The sequence below is a fragment of the Chaetura pelagica genome, unplaced genomic scaffold, assembly GCF_000747805.2.
Source record: "Chaetura pelagica isolate M959 unplaced genomic scaffold, ChaPel_1.0 scaffold189, whole genome shotgun sequence".
Lineage (NCBI taxonomy): Eukaryota > Metazoa > Chordata > Aves > Apodiformes > Apodidae > Chaetura > Chaetura pelagica.
The window spans coordinates 4,211,189-4,227,832 of NW_009970716.1; the positions used below are offsets into that span (position 1 = coordinate 4,211,189).

At 37.6% G+C, this 16,644-nt stretch overlaps 1 protein-coding gene across 1 annotated transcript in view; it reads right to left on the reverse strand.

Moving 5' to 3' along the window:
* The window catches only part of NWD2 (NACHT and WD repeat domain containing 2), a 46,583-nt gene extending 30,256 nt beyond the window's left edge, over nt 1-16,327 (reverse strand). The window contains exon 1 of the mRNA XM_010006157.1: nt 16,234-16,327. Within this exon, the coding sequence (XP_010004459.1) occupies nt 16,234-16,327 (94 nt within the window). The remainder of the gene's footprint in view (nt 1-16,233) is intronic.
* Nucleotides 16,328-16,644: the final 317 nt, after the last annotated feature.

Consider the following 16,644-nt stretch of genomic DNA (forward strand, 5'->3'; position numbering starts at 1 on the left):
CCAGCGTAACTTGTAGGATCTTTTACAGAAAAAGAAACAACACACTGCAAGAGGAGGGCTACCTTTTTAATACATTATAAATTAAACAGAAAGAGACAAAACATTTCTTCAACTAGAACTGTATTTTGGATATGACACTTGGCATACCCATAATGTATTTTTATTCCTACCTTTAATCTTCAAATGAAATATGCTCATCTACTTGGAATTTCAGTCTGATGCTTATATTAATGAATTTCAAAAATTCCTGCACTTGTAATAAGTTGCAGGAAGGAAACAGAAGTGCATATAGTTAAGATGAACTACAGAAATGAGTATGGATACCAGATAAGCTCATTTAATTAAATAAATGTAATGTGATTTACAGTGACAGCAAATCTGTGAAGCTGGCAGATCCTAACAACAAAAATGACACAGAGGCAAATTCCACCTTCTGGGTTGTTGCTGCCGATGAATGGATCAACTAAGTGACATTCTTATAGTAGTCAAAATGAGACAGTAGCTGTGATATGACCTTTATACACATCCTAGTGTTAATTCTGATACTCTTGAAATCCAACTGATAGTCAACAATAAACTGTGGGAATGAAACTACATCTACAAAAATATTAAGACAAGTCTCAAAAAAGCCCCAACCCTAAATTCATCTCCAATGTTTAAATCAATCCAAGAACCAACCCTGCCTTGAGCAAGATAGTGATTTGCTGAATGTTTTTCATTCTTGCAAGTGCTAACTCTTGCAGATGGTTGCTTCCTAAGCCAGTCCATAACCACACCATCCTACCTACCCTTACACTTTGAACTTTGTGAGAATGCCATGGCAACCCTCCCTCTCTCCATGCATCCCCAGTGTAATGCTTAGGCCAGAACTGAATTAACTACATATTCATTTATGGCCTTTCTGCCAATTAACAGGCAATCACTGTTTAAAAATGGCTGTTTATGTAAGGTGTGATTTCTGAAGGGCTGCAGCTCAGTTAAATCACTGCCAGTTTTCACTGAAGTACTCCTAGGTGCTCCTTCTCAGCATGAACTATTCCCATGCCAAAGTCTGACCTTCAAACACAAGCTGTTCTGCTATTAAAGTCGCTTAATTTATTTTTAATAGGGAAAGTACATTTTACATTTTTGTGTTAGTAAACAGCTGATGTGTATTTATAAACAGTTGCCAAACATTAATCTTTGGGATAAAATGAGTAATGGAAAATCGCCTACTTGAAGAAAATTTCAAAACATATATGCAAGTGAACAGAAAGAGTTAACATGGAAGCCTGAGGCAAATTGTCAGTTTTCAAGCATTAGTTATTCTCTCCTAAGATCAAACTGTTTCTCTTCTTACTGGTGGTCATACTGGTCTGAGCTAATGGAAAGGTGGTTGATGAAAAGTTCAACATGAGTTGGAAATGTGCCCTTGCAGCTCATAAAACCAACCATGTCCAAAGAAGCATGGCCAGCAGGATGAGGGAGGTGATGCACCCTCTCCACTTTGCTCTTGTGAGATCCTACCTGGAGTACTGTGTCCAGTTCTGGAGTCTCCAACATGAAGACATGGAGCTCCTGGAACAAGTCCAGAGGAGGGCCACAAAGATCACCTGAGGGCTGGAGCACCTCTGCTATGAAGACAGGCTGAGAGAGTTGGGGCTGTTCAGCCTGGAGAACAGAGGGCTCCAGGCAAAACTTACAGCGGCCTTCCAGTGCCTGAAAGAGACTCTGGATGAGCAGTGTACATCTTCTAATCTGCTCCAGAATGCATATCCACTAAGATACTCCAGCAATTTGCTTCTTCTAAGTATTCTTAATGCTTAGATTTGCTTGATTCTCAGCACAGGATTTTTTTTACTTCACTGCAATATTAAAAATATGGGCATTTTATAACCACTGTCAGTATACTAACTACAGTGAGAATTTCTGTACTTGTATTATCTAAGGATATGATGCAAACAAGGTTAAAAATTACTTAGCAATATCAAGTAAGGAAGTGACTGCCAAAGCTCTTAATGTTAGCATGTTCTTGTCACACAGGACTATTCAATTGAATTATTCCTTTTAAGCTGCCTTTTTTACTAATAATGCACAATATCATTGTATATTATCTCTGATACTAAAAGCTTTCAAAAACCAGTAGGTAACAAATGTCCCTAAATATTATGGAAACCTTGTCTCTGAAAACAATACCATAATAATAAGCAATTTCCATTTCTATAGAGCCTTCCATCTGAGAATCTCAGAGCACTTTGCAAGCAAAGAGTTTGAATCATGTCACTGGCAAGAAAGAGGAAAATTACTTGAGCTACATAGTACCCTTGTCTATAGACTCTTGTTGTAATTTCCTTCCTTTGGGGTTTCTGTGACCAGAGACCATGGGAATAACCATCCAATGTTCCTCAAGATTCTTTTTAGGGAATGGGAACAGATCGGTCTAGGTCACTATTTCCACTGTGTCCTCCCCCAACCACACTGCCAACCTTCAAGTCTCTACTGGCTTTCTAAGAAGGCAAATAAGAAACTGTACAGACTGAAGACTATTCATTAATTAAACTAAAACTCACAACCGACTGTAACCCTCCAAATACATTCTGACTAGCGAAGTACCACAACATTACTGTGATGTACACAGCTGCATGTCCTCACCCGCCCTGAAGGTGGGTGCTCTCTCCTGGGATGTGCAGAAAGTGTGAGAGACTCTGCTGGACTAAGGAGGACCTAGACTGCAGTCCTCTGGCTCAGAAGTGAGTGCTCCAGCCACCAGGATGTTGCATAATAATTTTGGTGGCATTTACCTCTCCTCAACCTTCTCAGTTACTAAAAAATAGATACAACAACAGCAGGCTGAGCGTTTGAGCCCAAAGAAATGGCCACTTGGCATGAAAAACAGAAAATAGCATTTAAATATTATGTAATTCTGAAATGTGTCTCTCAATTGTGAAGATATGACAGGATGTGACTACAAATTTGTGGTCTACACCCGAACATTTAAACAAACATTTTCAAAACAAAAGATCTAACTATCTGAGCCAGGATTCAAAATGCAGGGCATAATTACGAGCCTAAAACTTCTAGTTTCAGATAATTAGCTCTTCTTTTTTAGCCCAAAATCAAACAATATGCGATTTAAAATTAGGTGTAGTTTTGAAATCTGTTTCTCTGAAATGTTCCCTGCTTTCAGTTCTTTAAAAGGACAAATTTAAAACAACACATAGAATATATATTTATTATTTTTTTTATAATGCATAATAGCTGGCCACATTTCCCAGTTATGTCCTACTTAAAAAATACCCTGCATCTGGACTGTTAGTATGATTAACCAGTGCCACCTATTGGCTTAACAGTAAGACCCAGCTGTCAATTTATACTAACTAAAAATGAGTCAACTAGTAAAAGCAAGGGGTCAAGACCCATGTTTATAAAATACAGAATTTGGGAGAAACATCAGTACCGAACTGACATGACAGAATTGGAAGTAGTTCCCATATCTAAATATCAAGACTTTTGATCATTCACACAATGGTGTTCCAAATTTAAAACCAAGATTGGTTTCTGAGAGTTCTGAGTTTTCTTACGGGTACAATATCACAGAATCGCAGAATTATCTTGGTTGGAAAAGACCTTTACAATCACTGAGTCCAACCGCTAACCTAATACTGACAAGTCCTTAAATAAACCATATCCCTAGGTACTATGTCTATATGACTCTTTAAATACCTCCAGGGACGATGACTCCATCACTGCCCTGGGCAGCCTGGTCAAATGGCTAATTCTTGGGTGAAGAAATTCTTTCTAACATCCAATCTAAACCTCCCCTGGCACAACTTGAGGCTATTACCTCTTGTTCTGTCACTTTGCTGAACAGATTGATACCCATGTCTTTACGACGTCCTTTAAGGTAGTTGTAGAGAGTGATAAGGTCTCCCCTCACTCTCCTTTTCCCCAGGCTAAACAACCCCAGCTCCCTCAGCGTCTCCTTGTAAGACACATGCTCCAAACCCTTTATCAGCTTTGTTGCCCTTCTTTGGAAATGCTCTAGTAGCTCAATGTCCTTTCTGTAGTGAGGTGCCCAAAACAAAAACAGTATTTGAGGTGAAGTCTGATCCAAAGATTGGTAAAGTTAATGGACAGATGTGTTAATCTCAGTGGATGTTAAATCAAGTTCTACACTTGTGGCATCTATTGAAACCCAGTACCTTTTGATGCCATACTGACTTTCACAGAGTTTGGATGAATAAATAAAACTATATACTCATTAAACCAAGTGGATATGATACCAGTGAAGACTCTGAAGCAGAACTTAATCTTACAGTGTATCCTAATAACAAACCTCACGTTACTACTTGGGAACACAGCACTCGTACATGTAGATGTTCTTAAAGAAAAAAGAGTTAAGTTGACCTGGAATCCTTTCCCAATCCTGCAGACTTGGGTGCCTGTGTGTCCTTGCACCCCTCAGCTATGATTGTGGCAGGCACTGCAAATGCAAATGCATCTGTGTGCAAATGCCAATGCACAGTGGAACCTTTAGCAGTACCATGGGTTGAAGGCAGAATTTTGCATTCTGCAAACTGCACAAGTGGAAGAATTCAACTGTCTAATTCTTTCATTTAATAAAGCAAACTAGGAAAAGCTCTTGAAACATGAAAATTTACAAACAATTATTGTAATACAATTAAATGATGTGACAGGAAAAATTAAAAGACATGGCACATGTAGAGACATAAAATTGTCTGAAAATTATCTCTGCAGAACACCATAGCTTATTACAACTAAGTGCTGGAAAATAGCAAAGCCTGCAAAAGCAAGAATTTGCAACTATAATAAAAATTAACATGAAACAAAAACTTATTGTGAAATCTAAATAGGGCTTCTGAGTGAGCTATGTAAAAATACCTAACAGAAGACATAAAAAGGGCTAGTAACAAAGATATGTGCAAAAAATCCCCATTTATCTAGAGGTGTCAACTCACACTTCAAAAAATTATGGAATCACTTAGAAAACAGAAAAAAGCTGTAAAACACTGGAAGATGTTTTTAACAATTAAGTTGTGTGTACTGCAGCAGCCTTACTTCAGCTATTTTTTTTCCTAACATCCATAGACCAAAAAGAAAACAATCAGGGTATGTTACTAAAGCACTTGAGGTAACGAGGCAGTAGCAATCAATGAAACAATGGGCTGTCACAGACATTTTGTCTCCTAACTGAACTGCAGATTCAAATGCTGGAAGCAAATGAAGTAATATGCTGTAGGCTTTGAGGAGGCATAAAGCAGAGGCAAGCCATAAAATAATAAAAAAACCAACACCATATGAGAAAGCAAGGCTTGTAAAAGCACACATATTTCACAGGACAGACCAGTGCAGGCCCACTAAATACACCTCATTCTGAAGAAATTCCAGTAAACACTCCTACGTGACTTAATATCTGGAAGTGTTGCAAAGCTGTAGAAGAGCTCTGCAAGCACTGTTGGCTCTCCAGTAAAGTTGTCACCCCCTTCTCTAAACTTCCTATTTAAGTTCACAAGTCACAAAGTTCTAATCCAGCTCGAGGGCTTCCCTAAGTTTGGTGGAACCCACAATTTGGGTCGCTACAAAACTCCTGAAGTCAGTTGAGCCAGCTGGAAAGGTATGACTGATAAAGGCAGCCTACTGTATGGGTTTCAAGCAAAAGATATGAAGCCTTTTACACCAGAAAATGAAAAAGTCTTGAACCTGACACTTGTGGATGTGCAGAGACACACACAGAAGTGAGAGATGCTCCTTGCTTTCAGTGCACTAAGTCTGCATCAATAACTTTGGAGTTTTCTTTGCAACAGAATTCTTTTTCTTGATGCTAAATGGAGATAACTATCAAATAACATCACTGCAGTCAGAATAGTACTTGGCTGCTATAGAAACAGTTATCAAAGATGAAGAAATTAAATGACAATCGCAGCAAAGAAGAGCAGCTGCAACAGAGCATTAAGCCCAGAACAACAGGACTACATGAGGGATGGATGCCAGAAACTCAACCACTCCTTGCCTAAAGAACAGAATCTCAACTGGTTTCTCACAGGACTATTTCCTAAACTGATAGACAGCTTCTACCTAGCTATAACCACCCACTTGCAGGCACTGCAGTACAACAGTTTTTAAGGCTGAGAATGCCAGGTGGGGTCTGCACTAAAAGTCATTGAGCATGACCAAATAATTCACAAAACTGTCTCATTTTGATGGGTTATGTAACATCTGGGAGGAAAACAGTAAAAACATGTAGTGTGGTTTCTCTCACCTCTATTCTCCCTTACCCTTTCCAATTCTAACGATTCATCTAAGCATTATTTTCAGTGAAGATTATATAATTCTGTTGAAAAGGCTGTTTTTAATAAATTTTTGAATGTGTCTATCTTTATGGGCACATTATTTTTGTGATTACTTGATTTTATTATATTTTGTTTTCTTTTTCTGTATTTTATTAATTTCTTCTGCTTGCTAACCCCATTGTTGGTGACACATACTAAGGTAACAGTGATTTTTTACTTTAATGGTCCTGAGGAGTTAGTAACTGGAAACGGACAATACATATTCTAATGGCCTGCTCTATTTGAGAGGTAGATGTAGTTGAAAAAACTACAATCAATTTCCCACTAATACAAGTGCAATACAGAAAATATTTTAATAACTTCCAGAACTAGCATACCCATTTAAGCAATTAGTGACTGAACTACACTGTATTATAAAATTAGTACTTTCAACTCTTTGCTCTTGTTTTCTCAATAATGATACCCAATGAGCTATGATGACGTTTAAAGGGGGATAAAGATATTCGATGATGCTATACAATGGCAGTGTAGAAGATGGCTAGATTTCATTTCCATTTCTTGGACTGCCAGACACTACCAGTCTTTTGGAATGCCTGTGAATGTATTTTTCCGTTAGCCACAGAATATCTAAAACCATCTGCAAACAAACTTTTCCCTTCTATACCAACATACTGCTAAAACACAACTGAAATCACAACTGGGCATATAATTTTTTTAAATTTGAAATTATTTTGAATTTATATGACTATGAGGAGATGACTGTGAGATTAACACAGGAAAAATACGACAGCAATGGAATTGCTCAGAAGAATCATAGAGTGCCTGATTGGAAGGGACTTCAAGGATCATCTGGTCCAACCTTTCTAGGGAGTACTACAGTTCATGGGAGATGGCTCAGCACCCTGTCAAGCTGAGACTTAAAACTGTCCAATGTGGGGGAATCTACCGCTTCCCTTGGGAGACTATTCCAATGTTTGATTGTCCACACAGTGAAAAAGTTACCTTGTGTCCAATTAGAATCTTCCCAGGAGCAACCTGTACCCATTACCCCATGTCTTTTCCATGTGACTCCTTGCCAACAGGGAGTCTTCTCCATCTTCTTGGTAGCCACCCTTTAAGTACTGGAACATGGAAATAAGGTCTCCCCTATGATTTTAGAAAATTGATTATAGAAAGTATAAAATAGAAAATTCATAATTAAAACAGGTGATGTGTAAGGAGGTAATTTGCATTTTTAGCTCTGTTTTCTAAAGAAAGGAGGAATATATGATGATTTGCTTCAAGAGCACTGCCTTAAACTTCACAGTTAAATGCATAAGTAAATATGTAAAGATCAAGTCCTTAATTTTAAGAAAATAAAACCACTTATAAAGCAGTCATATGTGTTTTATGTTGTGTTTAACTGTGATAGTAAAGCAAGATCCTCTAGATGTGTCATACTGGCATATGTAGATGTGGAAAATTCTTAGTAATAAAATAATAAAAGTAATAAAATAACCCTTAGAGTCCTGGGTGACACACTGGACTTCTTTAGATTAGACTCCATACCTTAGGCTCCTTAGATTACCCAACACTGTCATTTGCTTATTTATTTATTGGCATGGTTCCATTTTAATAACCCCATGGAAATAAGGACATTCAGATAATTAGGTCTTCACAGCTAACCTCTCCTTCTATATACAGATAGATAAAAATGGATCATTACAATGACGGTTTTGGATCAAGTTACTCTTTCAGGGACATCTACTTTTAGGTACCTGTACTCCACATATATTTCCACTTTCGGGTTTTTGAGATCTCTTCTTTGGCTGAATATGCATGGCCATTTTCATACAAAATTCCCACAGAAGTTAACAGGATTAGGCATTTCACTGGGCAATAATCTATCTCAAGCCTTGGAAAGTTTTGTTTTGAGTACCAAGATTATTGACTAATTAGCAAAGCAACTAGCCAAATTCATGGAAGCAAAGGACCTCACAGATTATCAACACAACAATATAATCTTTATGTGATCTCCTACTCTTTTGTCATGCACCTAAAACTGCCACGGTCACAGAAAGTGTACTGGGCTCCTTTGTCTAGCTCACTATGTCTGACCTTACTGCATTTGCTTCTCGTTTATCTTTTACGTAATAGCTGATGTATATAACTCTACAAATATGGATAACCCCGCTCATCTAAACCCACATTCAACGGTTCTCAACCATTTAAAAGTAATCTTAATTTCATAAAATCCTGTCAGTGAGATGGTCTGTGAATGAACATTGAGTCTAAGCTCAGGCAGTGTCTGGAATTCCGTTACAAATACCCTAAAATGCATGTCATTGCTTCCTACACTGCACAGTCAGGCATCAATCTTGTACAACATGAATGAACAATACTAACTAACAGGTAATATATATTGAAACAACTATGCTAAAAGGGGTTTCTGGAGGGGTTGCACAAGCCATTTACTTTGCCAATGATTTTAAACTTTGAACTTCTATATGCTTCTGAATGTCTGTTTTGTACTTCTATCAAGTGCTGTAGCTTGTAAGAAATGCAAATGCTCTTTAGTAATATGACCACATCAAAGGGTCTAGGCTTCAGAAAGGCTCGCAAATAGCAAACACTTTGGTTGGAGAGCTGAAACTAAGGCTGTCCAGATAGAGATCTTAGTCATTAATTCTCATTTCATCTTAATGTTTTGTAAAACATTACTAATTAGATTCTAAATAATAACTTTACAAGCATCATTGCTATGTATCATGCACACACTATAATAACTACATTTCAATACCTGATTCAGAAAACAGAAAGCTGTAGGACAAAGCTAGAAATATATAAAGCACATGTGAGACTGCAAAGGTACACAATTGCTAGCGGAGTAATACAGACTCTATTAATAAACATACTTGAGTGTTTAATCATATCGAAGACATGTTACCATATGAAGACTGCAGCAGCACCCCGAGAAAATGCTAGAAGAGGGTTGTACAAGACTATTTTTCAGGCCCTGACAATATGAAATCTGATATATTCAGCTATTCGATCAGTCCCAAAGACTGACACTTCGCAACAGCAAGTATATTTTGCAACAACCTGATAAATGTAGTCTGTAAAGACGACTTTTTTTTTTTTTCCTCCTAGATCCAAGAACTGTACAATAGTGGCTGTAGTTGGCCAGGCATAAGGTCTGTCCAGCACAGCATTCTGTCTCTAACAATGAACATTAGCAGATGCTTACACAGGGCATTTAAGACCAGGTCAAAGAGTAGCATCAGGATAGTGGAGTTATTGTAGAGTTGCACTAGCACAACCATGATTAAATTGGGTTATCTAATTCTGTTATTATCCTTCTTTAATTGAAATTCCAGCAAGGGCATAAGGCAGTTGTCTTGAACACCACTGCATGTATTAAAACCTGCCAGATTTCTCTGTATTCCATGCAACTATCTGTAGCTACATTATATTTGTATCTACCACATTTTAAAACCTTAAATTACTGGCAGCTAAATATTACTAAAATATTATTATTGCAGCCAGAAAGGATATCTTATCACAACATATTATTTCAGCAGATGAAAATTCAAAGAAATTTTGTTGCAGACAAAAAGAGTTGCTGCTCAGGGACTGCCCTCGTATCTTGTATCCAAAGTTCAGTTAACTCTCTGATCTAAAGTTTTATTTCTGTAATAAATATTTAAAATTCTCCAAACAAAACTTAAAAGCCTAATGTAGGATTTTCACTTACGTGTTTACAGATCTCTGAACACATGGATATGCTTACATAGTCCTGTCTGTAAGTTTCTTAAAAGGAGCTATTTCACCGCAAAAGCTTAGAAATAGGGTACCAAATTAGGTTCCCTTTGTACTACACTGTTCTTACAGAAATCCCACCACAGAACACACATGGTGTCCTTGGAATGCAGCCTAGGAAATCCTCAGTAGTTTGCTGCACAGCAGACTGTTGCTCAGCTGAGAGGTGACCCCACTCCTTTGAGCAGGGCTCCCTGTGCTCATGGGGCAAGGCACTGTACTGCTGTTTGCGTGCTGCTGCCTTTCCTTTCAAGCAAGGTCTCACATCTGGCTCAGGAAACAATTCACAATAAGGATCTGATTCAATACTGCTGCTGTCCATGATCTAACGTATCACTTGACAAACTAGTATTACATGGAATTTGCACAAGTTTTTGCTTGTCCCTCAGTGTACTTAGAAACTGTCAAATGTACAGGGGCCACAAGTTCCTCTTTGCCTGCCACAGAAAGGACAACCACTTTGCACAAGAACAGGGCACACTCCAGTGTCCTGTGCACATCCTGACTGCTCTGTGTTTCTAGTTTAACAAAAAGAGGCATGCTTATATGTGTGTATATATATATTCACACATACTACAACATATGGAACCAGTCAAGCATGCAAGTACTTCTGAAGGTGTAAAGCAATATTTGCAAAGTTAGAAAGGAAGAAAAGAAATTGTAGGTTCTGCTCTGCTTTTATATTATTTCTTCAATGCTAAGAAAAGCAGTCATAAAACCTGAGCTGCAGGTGCATAAAACTGAACATTTACGAGTTTACTTCTACATAAAATCTAAACTCCTTTGTAGAGCTTTTATGATAACATTTAACAAAACCTAGGCTGTTCTTCAGTAACGCTAAAATTACAACCCTGGGTGATGCCCCTTGAACATAAATACCCAGTTCTCATAAGGGGTCTGAACAGCAAGTTTGAAAATTGTCTATGATAGTATGGCTTGAGTTTTACACATTCATATATACCATTTAATACAGTTGATAGTATTTTATATAATTTGCATATATGTGTATGTGTACACACTATAGAAACATACACAAAAACTATTTTAAAATACAATTGCAATTTTATTTTTAATTAAAAAAGAATGGTCATATGGTGAAAAAAATTTAAGTGCTGGTTTTTATGTGGATAGGGTAAATACCTAACCCAAACTTTTGGAGCTGATAATTCCAGATGCTGCTTAGCAGGAAGATGACTGGTTTTCAGGTCAATTTGATGGTTTCCAAATATCAAGATGAAAGAACAAAACAAAGAAACTAAAGAGCCTGCTGTTTTATTGAAGAAAAAAAAAAAAAAAAAAGCCAAGATACCACACCACTTATCTTAATCTTGTTCCCCAAATGCACGTCCTACCTTTTGAGTAACTGAATGAAAAATGTTGTTAAAAATTAAGCAGAAGTTCTCAACACTTCTTGAATATTAGGTTCATATAGAGCAAGTCCTTAGCCCAGTCCCCAAGTTACATAAGCAAAGAACCAACAAAAAGAACAGACGGACATGAAAGGCGGTTCTTTTACAGTTTATCAACAGTTTCTCAAGTTTATCTGTCTAGCAGAATGAACTTCCAGCCAATTCAGCCTCCATCCTAGCCCCAAACCATAATTTCCTCTAACAGAAACAATGGATTGAGGATCTACTCAGCAAAAAATAATCTCATACTGGTTCTGCTTGAGAACTACTTGCCCTGCTTTGCAAAGAAAGTTAAAGCCTACGCAAACAAGACTTGGCATACAGTCTCAAGGAGAGTAAAATCTTGCTTTCTTCTCAACCAAACTAAAACCAGAGTTGTTCTGTGGCACAGGAGGAAAGCGAAAACTTCACAGAGGCAGAAATAGTGAAAATGGCAATCTTCTTTAGAAACTCATGAACTCTAGGTACCTCTGAGTCCCCTGAAATAAGACATAAATCAAGGCCCATCTCAAACCCATGTACTTGAACCATGTTGCTCTCCAAAACTCTGAGATGCTCAACTTTATCTTTAAGCTACTGAACTTTTTTTTTTTTTCCCCCCAAGTGTAGCTTGGTTTGTAGCTCTTAAACACTACAGTGATGTGCGTCACATAAAGCCATAAATAGGCACAAAGTTAGGTAACCAGAACTAACACTTAGCACAAAAAAAGTCCTGGAGTTTTTTGTCTCCACATCTACGCAACACCTCCTTTGCAATTTCATATACTTGAACATCTGTGTTTTCCTTTAGCTAAGGAATGAATTCCACCCAGATTATATAAAATCAGCTTCATAAAAAGATCTTCATGTAATACATCCAAGTAGAGACACTATATGCTATTTTGGGGCTGGTCAAAATGGATGGTTTTTGAGTGTTTTTTCACATGTATGTTTCCTCAACTATATTTTTCTCAAGAAAAAAAAAAATAAAAAATTAAATTTCAGGTAAGAATAATGTAACACACCTGGAATATGCAAAGAACAAAAAGTTATAGCTTTCTCTTATCACATATGGCAGTTGCTTTGTAATTAAAACATAATAATTTTTTCTCTGTTACAAGCTATTCACCCTCATGTTTAGTGACATTAAACTAGAAATGCACGTAACTTTTTTCCTCCAGATGTGTATCAACATGCATACAAATACATGTATTTCCTTCAAACCAGCCTACAACAAAAACATTAGTAAGACCCATTTCTGTAATCATTATTTGTAGCAATAATCCTTATCTAGTCAACAAAACCAACAGCAGGTGAGAGTTTTGCTTTATGTATCATGAGAAAATATGTAAATTCGGCACCAAACATTTGTCCTTTATTAGAATTGAGTGGTTTTCAAATTAATACAATATTCTGGATGATGCATGTCAATGGAAACTAGACTAAATTGAAAGCTGTATAATAACTCAAGGCAACTCAAACTCATTCAGTTGTGTTAGACAAGGATATTTAATTCAGGCAGTCTATGGGGAAGCTGGTGAAGTTCTAACTGTACAGGTTAGTTTTATACCCTGCTTGTACTACGGAGGCTTTAAGGTGGTGGTGGTATCAGCAGTATCTTCGATCAGAGTAATATATTAATTTTACATTTCTACAGGTATATATAGGACTTCATACTTTAGATTGTTAATCATGCTAAAACTTGTATGGGTTAGGTTTTTTATAAACAGTTGTTTTTGCATTTTTAACAAATGGGTACTTCATGCACAGAAACCATGAACCTTTCAGTACTAAAAAGGGCTGTGAAAGTAAACCTTGTTTGCGGTCTCATCACAATTGTTTCTATTTATACAACACAAATGTTTTGAATGGCTAAAAAATGGCTAAAAAGTATCACTTGCCAAGATCCAGTAAAAAGCAATCCTGTGCTGGAATGCAGGAGGTATGCAGAGGTGCTGCACAGAGTGAGAAGTGTGCAGTTGATGTTACGGATGGAAAAGGGAGCATCCTTACCATGTGAAGTGTTAAATGCAAGACTGGCTGACACCACCTATGTCAAGACACACTCAGATGTTACGTAAAGGTATTATCATCCTGTCTTCAATAGAACTACCCTTCTGTGTTTGCATATAACTCTCTTACAGGCATTTGTCTCTGCTACACCACTAAGCTGAAAGGCACATTCACACCCAAAACCTAAAAGAGCTCAGCATTATTATCAGTTTTGACTGCATGCTCCAATTCACAGGATTTCAAGACAAATTCATAACTCCAGTTAAGGCCATCAGTATTCAGCCAGGACTTGTAATACTGCCTTATAACATTGCGTAACTTCTTGAAAGAGCCAACTCTGCAACTCTATTCTACTTGAAATAGTAATGAGGACCATAGGAATGTTCTGAACCTATACAGAGCTGACATCACAGCTCCATATAACAGAACCGTTTATACCTGTTGTACTTGGTAAGAACTGTGTTATTGGAAGGCATCTATACAGACACTGTTGAGAAGCACAGAAACTATCATTAACTGATTGCTGCTACAGTCCAGATTTTTACATATAACAGTACAAGCACTTATTACAATCAGGTGGATATAACTTACTTTTGCACTTTGAAGTGATAAAAATACCTTGAGAAAACCAATTAATCATTCAAAGCAAATTCTTCCACCTCTCTTAGCCAAAATACATATTTAAAATGTCTGACTGCTTAAATCTGCTAAAATGAGAAAACAGACATATTCAAAATAATTAAGCAAGTTTGCTGTTTTCAAAGATCTAATAATCTTCAGTGATGTGAACATTTGTTAATTGATACCAATGTGAACAAAACAATACCGTTAACTACTAGGGGAAAATATAGTTTCAATTATCTACAAAATTTCTTCTAGACTGTAAAATGTTCCTATTACCCATGCTCACTGTCACCAGTTATTGTTCTTTTTAGGGATTTCTAAGAAATTTTACAAAGAATTATTTTCCTAGTTGCATAATAAAACAGCAATTTATTTCAGTTATACAAAAGTTTGTAAAGAACAGATGAAACATGGATTCATCAGAGTTCTCCAATATACGCTTATTAAACTGATATAATTCAAGAAAAGTATTTTTAAGATTGTACACTTTGAAATTGTAGATAGTTTTCTTCTGACTGCTAGCAGGATTAATCTCTAAACTTCTCTGGCACCACATTTCAGATATACAGGCACAGCTGGGGTAGTATTCACTTCTACTACTGGGAGTTCGGGGATTTGAAGCCCCTTTCAGGACTGCTCAGCATCAAGAAGAAAGGGTATAAAGTATATTGATATGCTGAAATTTAACAAGAAAGACCTTAGTCACACAAATATACATTGTGGATTGGGGCTTAAATATGCTAGATAGTTTACTAAGTTGGAAGAATTTAACACTATTTTTTTCCAGAACCCTTGTACTGTGAACTCATCCAGGCATTGTGAAAACAGCATTTTTATTTCTAATGACTTTGCCAGATGACATCTAAATCCCATTGTAGGCTACTTTTTCTTGTTTACCCATATAATCTTCTTTTAATGTCACATGCAGTCAGTAATTCTTCTATGTCAGTGATATCATTGATAAATAGTCATGGGTGTTTCTCATCATGTAGAGTTCCTAAATGTTGATAGAAATGCCTCACATTGGTAATCAAAATCAGTCACCATACTGAAATCTTTGTCCAATAATACCATTTCTGAAAGTGGGAGCAATTTTGCAGATAAGATTTTGCACTTGAGAAGTGTTAATCATTGTGATCATATGAACCTACAAAGAAACTAATGTAATTAATCCTAAACCAACCAAATTATTTTCTTTCTCTTATTGCGTTGTTTTTTTTTTTAAGCTGAAATTCTGAAATAACAATACAAGGGTAAAATCCTACAAATGGATATACACATGGCTTCAAACCCCAACTTTTAGAATGGATTTAGTGGTTCGGGGTTTGTTTTTTAATTCTATTTTAGCAAATATTTAGCTAACATATCAAGCTACCCTGATGATAAATGCCATCCATATCAAATAGGGAGGCATCAGTAGCCCCACAGTTAAGGCAATGCTGGCAGAAATCCATTTGTAATGAGTAACGTATCTTCTAAAAATTCCTACCGACTTTCTTTCAGAGCCAAGTAACCTTCCCCCCCCTCCGATTATCACCAATTATACGCCCTTGCTTAGATTCCAATAATAAACTGCAAGCTTTTTCAGCTTCAAGAATTACATCTTTTCAAACAAACAGGGACGTTGGATGTGAGAGCGGAGAGTTTCCCCGTGCTGAGAGCAACTCGGATGACCTGGAGGTGTGGGAATTCTTCAAGGCAGCGTTATGCCCACTTTTTTTGTTTGCGAGTGCTATTTCTCATACTCACGTAAGTATCGGTGCCAAGACAATTTTCACTTCAAAATTCAAACTATTGTGTCATTTCAGGCATGATTTTCAGATCTCTGACGTTTGCATAAAAGGTGGCAGTGTTGTTGAATTACAAGTGCTGGGGAGGGAGGTGGTGGGTGGTGGTGTGAAGAGAGAATTGTGAATACCGTAGGATCATTTTACAGAAGAGAAATGTCAGAGGTGTGAGTGCTTAATTTATTATTTCCGTGCCTCAGGAGGGAATATACCTCAGCAAGTTATATCTTACAGGTGGGAATGACACCTCCTGAATGTATGCAACTTCATCCTACCAAAGGGTCGTTTTAAAAATAGACTTTAAGTAGTAGGATGCTTAATTAGCTCAGATACCGAGTATGAGATCCCGACTGCATTGAGCTAATATTGCAGGTTTCAGATCACGCTTCCTTGGAAGCAGAGTACGACGGGGATCAAAGGATGACATTTGCCGTAGCCTCAGCCGGCACAGACCTGCTTTCCCTGTGCTATGGCATCCACCGGGAACTCTCATTAGTCAGCCTCCCCGGGAGAGCTCCACAAAACACCCCCCGAGGAAACCTTCCCCTGCGCTCCAAGACAACCCGTTCCCACGCCCGCGACCCCCGTGTATCCCGTGCCCAAATGCTCCGGCACCACGCAAAAAAAGGCGCTTCCCCCGCCCCCCCCCGCCTTTCAGACGTGTTATTTATAGGCATAAAACTTCAGGAGCGGAGTATACGGTGCCTCCAAACCCCGCTCCGAGCTCTCCCACCGACACTCGGC